The sequence below is a fragment of the Ursus arctos genome, unplaced genomic scaffold (assembly GCF_023065955.2).
Source record: "Ursus arctos isolate Adak ecotype North America unplaced genomic scaffold, UrsArc2.0 scaffold_4, whole genome shotgun sequence".
NCBI classification, from domain to species: domain Eukaryota; kingdom Metazoa; phylum Chordata; class Mammalia; order Carnivora; family Ursidae; genus Ursus; species Ursus arctos.
Genome location: NW_026623056.1, coordinates 92682779 through 92696237, shown reverse-complemented (window position 1 = coordinate 92696237; position 13459 = coordinate 92682779). Strand labels below are relative to the sequence as shown.

Genomic DNA, 13459 nt, shown 5'->3' with positions numbered 1-13459 from the left:
ACATAACAGAGTGCCACCGGACTGTAAAAGGCAACAGGAGAGATCTCCGGGAAATATTGAGAGAAAAAGCGGGGGGGGGGGGGGTGTCTTGGTCTGTAATCTCCTATCTAAGAAAGGGAAGTACAAATGTGTATGGATTTTTTTTTTTTTTTTATGTAAGGAGAATACTTAGGTGAGGGAAGGGTCAGGGTGGAGAGGACAGAAATCTACGCTACATACCTTGCTTGGAAGATTTAGTTTTGAAAGCATGTAATATTTTATTTAATTACAAAACAAAGTTAAATTTTAAAAAAGCTTTCCCTAAAAATATCAGAAAAAAAATAAAACAAATGGAGTTCAATGCATGTGCGGCTGGCAGCATAGCCACAGAGAAAGAGCAAGGCTGGCCTTCGGACTGGGTGCTCCTGGTGGGAGATGTCCAAATGCCACAGAGAACCACTAACAGCATTTTAAATCTGTGCTCACGAGTCACTGTTGACGGCGGAGTGACAGAGACTAAATGCGGTGGGATAAGGGCTCCTTGGACCTGCAGCATCCGCTAGGGGTTTGTGAGAAATGTTTATTCCCTGGCCCAGCCTGGCCCGAGGATTCAGAAGCGGGGGTAGAGGCTGGCATCAGGTTCCAACAAGCTCACTAAGGGGCTCTGGTGCAGCTCCAGCTTGAGAACGTCCTACCGCTGTTGTGCCCAAGTATCCACAGAACGGGAAGAAAGAAAATACAGAAGATTCAGCAGTTTATTAAAACGCCCAGGTCCTGAAATTGAATCACAAAGACCACTGTGAATTTACGGTGTACCTGACCTCTGAATTCCTACCTCTGCCCTGTGGAAAGAAGACCCAGCAGCAGCCAGCAGCCCAAGCACGTAGACCTTAAAAAACCTTTTCCACTGAAAAGAAGCAGAGCTCCTTGGAGAAATGGCTGACTCCAGGGCCAAGGCTGGAAATGAGTCTGCAACATGTTAACACAGCAGAGAGCAAAGAAACTAACAAAGATTCCAGAACTCAGAGGCCAACTGACCGCACGTCAGTAAGGGCAGCACCAGCCACGGACTGAAACAAAGCAGGTAGGTTTAAATCCTCAAATTCAGGGGCGCCTGGGGGGCACAGCGGTTAAGCGTCTGCCTTCGGCTCAGGGCGTGATCCCGGCGTTATGGGATCGAGCCCCACATCAGGCTCCTCCGCTGGGAGCCTGCTTCTTCCTCTCCCACTCCCCCTGCTTGTGTTCCCTCTCTCGCTGGCTGTCTCTATCTCTGTCGAATAAATAAACAAAATCTTTAAAAAAAAATAAAAAAATAAAAAAAATAAATCCTCAAATTCATAATGATGCGTAAAAAAAAAAAAAAGGGTAACTGATCACCCCTGGAGGGTTACTCCCTCGGAGTGAACCAGCTCTGAGAAGAGCTATACAGCGGAAGTGAGCGAGGCATCTAGTCCGCCTTTCCTACTCAAACCACACTAGATAAGCAAGGAACACACATACACACGTTTTTTAAAAAAAAGCTTTTTGTTTGAGAGAATGAGAGAAAGAGAGAGCACGAGCAGGGGGAGCAGCAGAGGGAGTGGGAGAAGCAGACTCCCCAGGGAGCAGGGAGCCCCATGCGGGGCTTGATCCCAGGATCCTGGGCAGACGTAAACCAACTGAGGCACCCAGGCGCCTACCCACACACACTTTTTACAGACACATTTCCACTAACAAACGAAGACGAAACGGTAACATTAGAATCTCACCGTTCTGCACCCCACAGGGCATGAGCCACAGGAGAACGGCGCTCTCCTCGGAGAGACACCAGCAGAGTCCGCACACCACCAGCAGCTGGGAGACAGTCTTGCCAAAAACATCCAACCCAAACCTGACCCAGCCTCTGGCTCCAAGGACCACCTTCGAGGAGACACAGAACCCCGAAGACAGAGGACACCCCGGGACACAGCTGGCCAAGTGGGGACAGTGAGCACGACACGGCCACAGGACAGAACCTGGGCCCCTCGGTAAACTGCCAGGAACAAAAGGGAGACGGACGGAAACCCGAGATTTGAAGAGAGACTGACAGCACGATCTTGAAACCTTATTTGGATACTAATTAATTCAAAGAGCTTAAAAGAAATAGACATTGAAGATACATTGAAAATGTAAACACTGAATATTTGATATTAGGGAAAATTTTTTAGATGTGATAAAGGCTCTGCAGTTATGTTTTTAAAAGTCCTGATCTTTCAGAGATACACTGCCTTGAGGGACACACACTGTCTCTGCTCGGGCTGCCGGGACAAAATACCATGACCAGTGGCTTCACCAACACCAACTCGTTTTCTCCCAGTTCTGGAGCCCGGAAGTCCGAGAGCAAGGTGCTGCCCATTCAGTTCCAGGTGCCTGATGTCTTCTTGTTTGGGCCTTTCCTGGATGTGCGTGAGGAGGAAGGGAGCGGGCTCTTCCTCCTAAGGCCACTGGCTCCATCCTCGGAGCCCGGCCTTCGTCCTCTTCCAGCTGGCTCACCGCCCAAAGACCCCGCTCCAAATACCGTCACACTGGCCATCAGGGCTCCAGCCCACGAACTGCGGGGAGGGGAGACAAACCTTCAGCCCGTAACACACGCACGTGCGGGTGCATGATGTGACGCCTGGGGTCAGCTTCCGAAGAGCACAGGATCGGAGGGAGCGGAGTAGAGAGAAGCAAGACCAGCCAATTCTCCCAGCTGCTGTGGGATCTCACTATACTGCTCTACTTTTGCACACATTTGCAAGCTTCAATCACAAAAAGTGTGAAACACTACAATTCTTCCACTTCCTTATCCTTTCTTCCACAGCACTTATCACTCATTACATAATTCGCTATTTTTGCCTATTGCGTCCCTCCTCTCACTGGACTGGAAGCTCTACCAGGGCTGGGGCCTCTGCTGGTGGATGGAACCCAAACCCCTACAACAGTGCCCGGCCGGCCCAGGTGCACACTGTGCACCTGCTGAGCGGGGCGCCTCACCGGACCCCTTCATATTCTACACCAAACAACCCAGGGTCCCGGAGCACAGGACACCCGAAAGCGGAGGTAATGGCAGTGCTGGCTGTCAGATTATGTTCTCAGGATATGAATGCAATTTTAGAACCAGTAAGATTATACTGGAGATGTCTAGTGTGGCTGACTGATTCGGTTCTTAGACTGCTAAACCAAAGAAAGCGAGATTTTTATTTTACTTAACTCTATGGCAAAGGTTTTCTCCAGGGGGTAATTTTAGGGACAAGTTCCCCTCCCTTCCATGTGGGCAGATGGTGTCTGCCTCCCCAACTGCTTGGTAAAGTCGTGGCAGAGGAGGAGTCAGGCACCTCAATGCTGATCCTTGCTGCCCTATCACATACTGAGGGGTCAAGCACAGCGGAGCTGGCCCTTGGGTCTTTATCTTCAAAATGACCTCTGATGGACCATCCTGTTGTTCACCTCCATGCTTAAAAACTTACTAACTGATCCAGCTGATCTAGAAGTGCCCATAAACGGTGAGCTATGAGCAGTAAAAATTACTACCCAAACAGGTTATTATTAGCGCCAAGGCTCTACCTAAAATTTTAGCTCTAAAATATATGCAATTGCTTCCAAATGCTAAACAGATCTGTTAAAAACAAGAAAACTTTCCAAACATGCAACAGTTCCCGGTGAAACCAAGGTCTAAATCTGTTGTCAGTTTCTTCATAATTTCTCTACTCACTTTTTTTTTTAGTTTTGCAAACAAGGGCCTAAAATAATACGAAGGCACAAAACATTATGGAACAGAAGTGCAAGAAGCCAAAAAAAGGCATTTGTTTCCCTAGGGGAAAATAATCAAGGGAAGAGATTACAAAACCTGTCCACTATTTCAAAGAGATCATCCCACCTGTGTCAACATCTGAGCCCCAAATCCCAGGCGCCGAGGACTCATTCCCCTGGGCAAGAGTTCAGCAAGAACAAACCTCTAAAGACAGAAGCGATATAAAACCAGAGAAGCGCCACGAGTGCTGGCTGCTACATGCCAGGACGCCCACGCGGACGCTGTGGTGTAGGGAAGGGACGCGGCCCCCAAATGACTTACCCACGCCCGACGCCCAGAACCTGTGGACGGGGCCTTATCTGGCAAAAGCATCTTTGTAGATGTCATGAAGGTCAGGATCTCAAATGAAATCACCCCAGATCATCTGGGTGGGCCCTAAATCCAGTGACAAGTGTGGTGATAAGGGACAGGAGGGCAAATGCGGAGAGAGTAGCCGTGTAAAGACAGGCAGAGACTGGAGCCAAAGGAGCCGCAAGGACTGCTGGGAGCTGGAAGAGTCAGGAAGACCCTCCCCCGGAGCCTAGGAGGGAGCACACAGCCTGCCAACACCTTGACTTTCAACTTCTGGTCTCCAGAACTGTGACAGAATATATTTCCCTTGTTTTAAACCAGCAAGTTTCTGATAATTTGTGACAACAGCCGTAGGAAACTAATGCATATGGTATAAAATACAAAAATAGAATGCACATTTTTTCCTAATGCCATTCCAATTCATGTTTTAGACATGTTTTTGGCTATACCTCTTAAATGTCGAAGAAACACAGCTGAACACATAATTCACGAGAGGTCCAATCATCAATAAACATATAAAAAGAACTTCACTAATCATCAGGTAAATGCACCCCCAAACAACTACAAGGACCTTGGGCTAGACAAAGCTTCTAGATATAATATCAAAAGCACAATCCACAAGAAAAAAAATTGATAACTAGACTTCATCAAAATTCAAAATGTACTTCAAAAGATAGCACTAAGAAAATTAAAAGACAGCCAAAGATTAGGAAAAAGTATTTGCAAACCATGGATCTGATAATGGACATGTATCAGCAAATATCACAAACTCTTATAACTCAATACTCTAATTTAAAAATGGGCAAAATACCTGAATAAACATTTCACTAAAGAAGATATACAAATGGCTGATAAGAATAGGCAAAAATGCTCAATCTCACTAGTCATGAGGAAAATGCAAATTAAAACCAAAATCAGATACCGCTTCATGTCCGCTGGGATAGCTACAATAAAAAAGACAGACAAGTGTGTGTCCACGGAATACGGAGCCACCGGAACCCTCATCCACTGCTGGTGGGGATGTGAAGCAGTACAGACACTTGGGAAGACAATCTGGCAATTTCTTACAAAGTCAGACATAAGCTTATCATCCAATGCAGCAACTCTGCCCCTAAGAACCTTCGCGTGAACGGGAACGCGTGCCCGCACACAGGCGTGCAAATGCTCCCATCAGCATTACTCAAAACAGCCAGAGTGGAAACAATCCAAACACCCACGGACTGAAGACATAAACAAGCTGGGTCCATCCGGACGGTGGACCATCCAGAGATGAAAGAAGGAACACACGACAGAGGACGGCACGACCTCCACAGGAGGATGCTGAGCCTCCAAACAGCGCTGAGTGAGAAAAGCCAGCCACGAGACTGCATGCCACATGATCTCACGTCTAGAAACGTCTAGAAAACACCAACATGGAGAGACAGCAGAGGAGAGGTTGCCCACGCCTGGGGGTGGGAGCAGGCATGGCCTACCAAAGAGCCCGAGGGAACCTGGCAGGGGATGGAGACGGGCCGATGGCCCCGGCGGCGGCGGCACAGCTCTGGGGATGGTAGACGACGTTCACAGTAGGCGGATGAAAGCTCCACGGAGCGACTGAGGAACAACTCGGAGGGCCGGGCCGGGCGGGGCCGCACACGGCGCTGCGGAGAGCGGACCCAGGGCGCAGCTCCTCCCAGGGCGACTGGGAAGCCGCCTTCAATATTCCAGCGGCTCTGACCTTCTGACCCAGCAAGTCCACGTCCAGATTCCATTCTTTGTTTTAAAAATCTACTCTTCCTTTATTTATGCATCTTTATCAACCTTCAAATCAAGGTTTGAAGTTGGTTTTGCAGGTCACACATCTTCCTTCAAGGCTTCATCCAAACGCCAGGCTGGCGGTCCTTCAACCCCACCTGCTCCACCTCAGAAGCCAAACCCGGCACCCAAGAACGCTTTGGTTTGGGCATAAACTTCTACTGCCTTGTAGTAAAGAAAGCACATCTGAACTCAATTCAGAAAAACCAGTTCAAAGAATGCGATCCCTAGCATACCAGTTAGCTCTCTCTTACTGGATTAACACGTAGTCCCGGGGTTCAAAACCCCCAGAGGACGCTGCGGTATCAAAGAGACTACGCACAGAGCAGTTCACCTAAAAGCAAGTGCGCGATCAGGGTCCAGACTCTCCAAGCATTTCCCACAAAGCTGTCTTAGCTGGATGAGACACATATTTAAAGAAAATAACTCTATGCTGTCAAAAGCCTCTAACTTACGGAAGCATCAAAGACAGCACAGTGCTTCCCTTAGAGAGACGCTCACTCATTTATCTATTTCATTTATTCAACAGGTATTTACTGAGCGCCTACTGCGTGCCCAGCACCGCTGCAGGTGCCAGAAGCCCAGCAGGGACCCGCAGAATCCCGACCCTCGCTCTGGAGCTTGCAGGCAGCCTGGGTCAGGGTGGAGAGACAATAAGCCAGAAAACACAAGTGTTTATGTCAGGGGTACTGAGTCAAGAAGACGGAATCCAGCTGACAGTATGCCGGACAGTAAGCAGGGCCGGGGAAGTGGTGGGGGAGCAGCTCCTGGAGGGAGGGGGAAGCAGGGACGGGTCAGAAGAGCCCTGCCTGCGGGGCCCGCGGGCGGGCTGCGGGGGCTGCAGGGGGGTTAAGGCACAGCCAGGAAGCCAGGCTGGTGGTGGGGTGAGGGCCAGGCTTGCAGGTCAAGGTGGTAGCCCACGGAAAGGTCTGTGAATGTTATGCTGAGAAGGTGGCTAGCCCTGGAAGGGTCCAAGCAGAGAAATGCGTGCCTCTAAGGACCCTTTGGAGGGATCACCCCTCACCCCATGGAGAACTCGCTTCAAGGAGCTGGCATGGAAACAGGGAGGTCACCCGGCGGCCGCAGAAGCAGACCCAGGGTGAGGCAAAGGTGGCTTGCGTCTGGGGGAGCAACAGTAAAAGTGGGGAGCAGTGGCTGACTTCAAGACAGATATCAAAGGTAAACAATATTTGTGAACAGACTGCCAGTCGTGAGAGAAAAAGAGGAGTCAAGGGGCGCCTGGGTGGCGCAGTCGTTAAGCGTCTGCCTTCGGCTCAGGGTGTGATCCCGGTGTTCTGGGATCGAGCCCCACATCAGGCTCCTCCGCTAAGAGCCTGCTTCTTCCTCTCACACTCCCCCTGCTGTGTTCCCTCTCTCACTGGCTGTCTCTCTGTCAAATAAATAAATAAAATCTTTAAAAAAAAAAAAAGAAAAAGAGGAGTCAAGAATGACCCCAAGGTCATCAATTTTTATTTAAAAACCAAATATCCCGTAAGATCAAACCACCGTGAATACACACGAAGTCCTGTCCAGAGCAGTTACAGAGCAGACTGGACTGGAATGGACGCAGGAGAGCCGCAGCCGGCTCCGAGGCCAGCGGAGCAAGGAGGCTGCCTGAGGAAGAGCCGCACTGGGGAGCGCAGGGCCCAGGGCCTCTACGGCTGCTCTGGCCTCCAGATCCGGGTCGGGTCCACACGTCTGGTCCGGGCAGCAGTAGGGGATCAGAGCATATCCTGAGACCACACACAAGACACCATGCGATCCCCATGAAAAGACGCTCTGACAACTGGCAAAAGGCTTTTTTAGACAAGTGCTTGGGTCAGTCACTCACACTTCCACAGAAGGCGAACCCCTTGGCCCTTCCCCTCTCTCCGTGTGGGGGCCCCGCCACCTGTCCGCTCCTTCCCAGGCAAAGACTGGCTTCTGTGAGGCCTGCCATGCTGGATTATCTCAGACACTCAGTAGAACTTAAAAATCAGAGCCTTGAGTTTCGTTTGCATAAACCAAATTTTACTAGAAACGATTCTGAAACACATCTTGTAAATCAGGCCTGTAAGCAAAAGTTCAAAGGGAAAAGGAACGTTTTACTTTTACACGATCTGTTCAAATCCACCCTGGAGTTGGGTTAATATACTAGTAACGTGGGTACCACAGCAAACCCACAGAGGCCATTCAGGGCATTTTGAATTTAGGAGGAAAAAGGCCATGCTGGTGAAGTACTGGACCCCACCTGAGGTATTCAGTTTCAGTATTAGGTCCTGCTACGTTCCTTTCAAGGACATCATTATAGCACAAAACAGCGTGGTTGCTATGATAAAAGGAAAGTACCACACACACACACACACACACACACACACAAACCCACAAAGAGGGTGGCAGTGTCCAATCAGACTCCCAAGCTAGAGAAGTTGTGCAACGTCCAACAAGTACAACCAGCCCGTTAGTAAGTCACTGCGGTTAGCTAAGAATGAAAAAAAAAGTGTTTCTTCTAACGTATGCATATGATTTTTCTGAAGTAACTACTCTTGGGACATAATACTTACTTAATAAAATTATTTAGACCTAACTATTTAGTAAATGGAGTTATTAAGTATTCTTCTTAACCTAGAGACGCCAAGAAAAAGTTACTGAGACACCAAAGGCACTGGGAACAAAGAAAGCTGAGGAATCACTCCCTAGCAGCTAATGATTTGGCACGTTGATTCCTCTTCTGGGCGCTTTACACATCTTCCTTCTTTCAATTCGGTATCGACCCTGTGAGATTGGTACCATGGCCATCCCTATTTCACAGATGAGGATGAGACAGTGAAGTGCCCTGGGTCCCACATAAAAGACCCACCTGTTTTCAAGCATGCACAGGTACGAACGATGAATCAAGCCAGGCAAGCGCATCTGGTAGCACCTTCAGTCATGGAACAACTGAGGTTTCTGAGGACAACTGTTTCCCCCACATCTCAACTGTTGATTCACTACTGGCTTAAGAACTCAATATGGGCCAAGCTCTGCATTTGTGTCATCACAATTAGAAAAAAAAAAAACATTTTAGGGGCGCCTGGGTGGCACAGCGGTTAAGCATCTGCCTTCGGCTCAGGGCGTGACCCCGGCGATCTGGGATCCAGCCCCACATCAGGCTCTTCTGCTGTGAGCCTGCTTCTTCCTCTCCCACTCCCCCTGCTTGTGTTCCCTCTCTCGCTGGCTGTCTCTATCTCTGTCGAATAAATAAATAAAATCTTTAAAAAAAAAGAAAAAAAGAAAAAACATTTTAGGTGACTTTTCTGGGACAACAGAGGCAGTGGCTAAATCACAAGCACCACACTTGCAGGGTGGGTGGGATATTAACAATGGGCGCGTTTAAAAACGTCAACCTACAAGGGAAAAATCAAACTCCACCAGGTACAAAGCATCCCGAATCTGCTTATTTTTGTTGCCTTTTCCCCCCTTCAAGATGTATAGTGTCAGATGTGGAACCCCAAATACAGAGATCCAGAAAAATAAACAATGCAGTCTAAGAAGTGACTGGTGAGATCAGATCATCTGCATGGAGCATTGTGATTTTTCAAACACTATACAAGTCTATGTTGATAGCATTTGCTATTTTCAGCATGATGCCAACACTCAACAAAGAAATGCCACAAATCTGTGGAATTACAATAACTTTGTCCACTAAAGGAGAGACCTGGAAAGGGAACAATGTCTTGCCTAACATACCCTTGGAACAGAAACCTGTCTTTATTCTAAAGCAGAGAACTGACCCAGTGCTTGGGGGAAAAGCAAGAATCTCAGCTAACGCTTAAATTTAGATCCAATAAATCTGCTGGATTTGTTTTCGGTTTCACCGTACGCTTTTCATGATTAATAAATTATACTACACATACTCAAACTTCTATGAGTAGATAATTCACCACCCAACGTCATCACAGTATTAGCACCACTAACTGCTCAGCTGACACCCCGAGCATTTTACGGATGGTCACTGGTACTTACTAGCTTCCCTAGTCTTGGGGCTAAGCAGATCCCCTGCTGAGGCAGTCTGTAAGGGGCAGCTCGGCGGCAGGTTCGGAAACTCTTCCGGATGGCGTGCAGGCCATCAAAATGTTTAGGTAGCTTAAGAATATTATCAAAATCACTTAGCAAGCTTTCCAAGTAATCATGTATTCTAGTTAACCCTAGTCTCTGGGGACTTTCCATTCTTCTCATGGCGACACACATGTCGATGGTTCCTAAATTTCCTTGAACCAGTCACACTCTACATTCTCCACAGAAAGGTCCACTTAAATAAAGTAAAGGGTCCTACGTTCTAGGAGAAAACTCAAACCCAGCACAAACTAGGCTCTCATCTGAGAAGGAACCAACCCCGATTTGACAGGGCTACAGTGGTGGCCAGGTATCCCAGGAGAGGTAAACAGACTGTGAAAACAAAAATGTTGCAAACTAAGAGAACACCTACATAGTATCAAAAATTCGAGAGGGGGGGCGCCTGGGTGGCTCAGTCGTTAAGCGTCTGCCTTCAGCTCAGGGAGTGATCCCGGCGTTCTGGGATCGAGCCCCGCATCAGGCTCCTCTGCTGAGAGCCTGCTTCTTCCTCTCCCACTCCCCCTGCTTGTGTTCCCTCTCTCTGTCAAATAAATAAATAAAATCTTTAAAAGAAAAAAAAATTCGAGAAGGAAGAAGAAGGAGCCTCAGGGTAGATACTTCAAAGGCAACTTTCCTACCTCTTTGTCTCCATGGCTTAGACCAGCTCCTCCCTTCAAAACACCCCCCTGCCAGACACAATGGAACAGATAAAATAGGAGGCAAAACCAGGACAGAGCCTCCCCAAGCTGCAGCCCCAACCACGGAAACCCCCAAACGCCATTTCAAGTGTGAACTGGGAAGCCAGCTCTTGACGCCAACAGATCTGTCCCGTGCAGAGGCTCTGTTTTATTGCCCAGCTAACTTTGTCTGGAAGTTTACCCAAGCCACTTTCTTTCTTGCGACTCCAAAGAGTCAGAGGCTGTGGGCCTTTACAGCAGAGACACTGTCGAACACACAACACTGACACCATGCGCTTTACACACCAGGACACACGTCCACAGACAGGAGCTACTACAACAAATCTGGAGGAAAGGACTGTGTCCTCTCCCTGTCTGTCACGTGGGCATGAAAGTCAACACTACACTCGTGTGTCCATCACTGTTTACTAGGCCAACAGCTTACCGCCCAGTCCGAGATTTAGGAGCTTCCTCTTCAGAAATGTATTTACAGAAAGCCCGCAGAAACCTGCCTAAGCTAAGGGGTGTGACGTATAATTAGACGATGCGGGTTCTCCCGCACTCACAAGGTGCAGGGCACTGGGGGAGGTGTTTCCGGGGCTGACACCTAACAGGAAGACCATCGGAGGCATGGCTCCTCTTCCCCGAGGAAAGGCCTTAGAAAGCCCAAGGCCCCTGCAGGGCGTCCAGATCAGACCCACACATGCACCTGTCCTCCCGGGCTGAGGGTGGAATGAGGTGCAATGTCTGAAATAAGACGTTCTGTGGACAAATATTGGGGGGGGGGGCAGCTCTTGCTGAACTATGCCAGTGTCCAAATTTAGAGGAGACACAGCCCAATTCCCTAAGGAAGTTTATCATCTCGAGATGAAGCCACAAACTTAAACCTCAAACACACAGTTTCTCAGGGATCTGACAAGAAGTGTGTCCATTAGTGGAAAAAGAAAAAGGAAAAAAGACACAAACAGGAGCGTGCTCAAGACGCACCCAACAGTCTGCTGTGGCTCTGGGCGCCCAGATTCTTCCGAAGAAAGAGTGCTTCCTTTCAAAGCATGAAAGACCACAGGAAAAAAAATTAACTGAATACTGTCAAAGGTCTACAATGCTAACAGTTTGAAACACCTGTCTGCAAGACACCAAAATGTGAGCCAACATTTCGACACTGCCTATAGCCTCCGTACTTTTTAAAGTATTTGATCCTAAAGTAAAGATGGTAAAACTAGGGGAAATTTTTCCCTGTAACAGCGGAACGGTCCCCCTGTGCGTGCCGAAGTGTGGCGCACACACGAACTGACAGCCCAGACACGGGGCATCGGTCTAGCCGTCCGGACCATGCCCTGCGGAGTGGGGCGTTCTGGGGGGCGCAGGTCCCCTACCCTCGAAGCCGCATCTGTAAGTGCGTTTCCCGCCAGAGCAAGCGGCGGCTCGGAGCCCGGCTCCGCCAGCAGCTGTCACGCCCGTGGCCGCGCAGCTTCGCGCGCCCCGACCCACTACCCCCGCTGGTGGCACTGGAGCTGCCGCACTCTTTTTAACACTTTCCTGGGGGAAGCACAGACGCGCGCCCGCGAAGACGGCCGCGCACGCAAACTTGGTCCGAGCGCCCCGAGCCCCCTCCCGCGGGATAGAAGGGCACGGTGTGCCGGAGCGGGCCGTCGGTCCGCCGGCCAGGCCTGGGGCCCGGGCTCCCCGCTCTGCGTTCCGGGGCGCGCCCGCCTGCCGGGCGCGGTCCGAGTGCAGCCGCCACGGCCCGCGAGCGCGTCCCGGCGCGGCCGGAGGTCGCTCTCGGGCAGGGAGGGCCCGCCGCAGCCGCCGCCCCGGCCACACCTCCGTTCCAGGAAGCGGCCGGGCCGGGAGCGCGGGGGGCCGGGCCGCGAGCGCCGGGGTGGGGGCGGGGGTTCCGGGCAGCCCGCAACGGCCGCCGCCCCCTCCCGCGCCGACTGCACTCACAGGTGACGATGGGCTTGTTCTCCATGGTGTAGATCACCGGCGGCAGCGGCTCCTCAGGGGCGTCCATGGGCGTCCGCCGTCACCGGCCCGGCCCCCCGCGCCCCATGGGCAGCCCCAAGGCCGCGCCGGGCCAGCCCGAGCCTGAGCGGCGCCGCGACAGGGAGGCCCGCCCGGCCGCGCGAGGCAGCTCCCGAGCCGGCCGCCCGCCGCCGCCCGCCGGCCGCACCACTTCCGGCCCCGGCACGGCCGCGCTACCGCTTCCGGGGCGCGCGGCTTAAAGGGGAGGCCTCGCGGCCGCGGGCCGGCGCTGTCCTCCGACCGAAAGACGGCGGCACCGCGGGCGGGGGAAGGCGGGGGAAGGCGGGCCCGGCGCGTCCCGGCGGGGCTCCCACGTGCAGCTCGGGGCGGAGACCCCTCGCGGGCCGGCGAGGCGGCTGCGGCCCGGGAGCCACACCACCACCGCCCGCACAGCAGCGTCCCCAGCGCCTGGCGATCCGGTGCGCCGCAGCTGCCCACCGTGCAGATCCCCCCGTACGCGGGGTCCGGGCTGCGGGGCGGCAGCCACCGCCAGTCACTGGCAGCACATGGACACGGGCGCGAGCCTGGGGGGTCACCGACAGCAGCCCGGCAGGTCACTGGGCTCGCGTGACCCTGAGAGGCACTGACAGCGCGTGGACACTGGGACCACCCTGGGGTCACCAAGGAGGGGCATGTGGACAGTGGCGTGGCAGTTGCTCACCCCTGTGGGTCTGTTTGCCCAGAACGTAGCCCTGGTTATGTTTACCAGACACCTAGCGCCGCGGGGGAAACCGTCCAGGCACCAGATTAATTCCCACCGCTGGGCTGAACGGCAGTTACTCCTTGCGAAACTCCTGGTCGGGGGTTT

General features: G+C 51.6%; 1 protein-coding gene across 1 annotated transcript in view; it reads right to left on the bottom strand.

The window, feature by feature from the left end:
- The window catches only part of TRAPPC10 (trafficking protein particle complex subunit 10), an 84057-nt gene extending 71300 nt beyond the window's left edge, over positions 1 to 12757 (bottom strand). The window contains exon 1 of the mRNA XM_026495348.4: positions 12574 to 12757. Coding sequence (XP_026351133.1) covers positions 12574 to 12640 — 67 coding nt within the window. The 5' untranslated portion in view covers positions 12641 to 12757. The remainder of the gene's footprint in view (positions 1 to 12573) is intronic.
- Between the last annotated feature and the right edge of the window lie 702 nt (positions 12758 to 13459).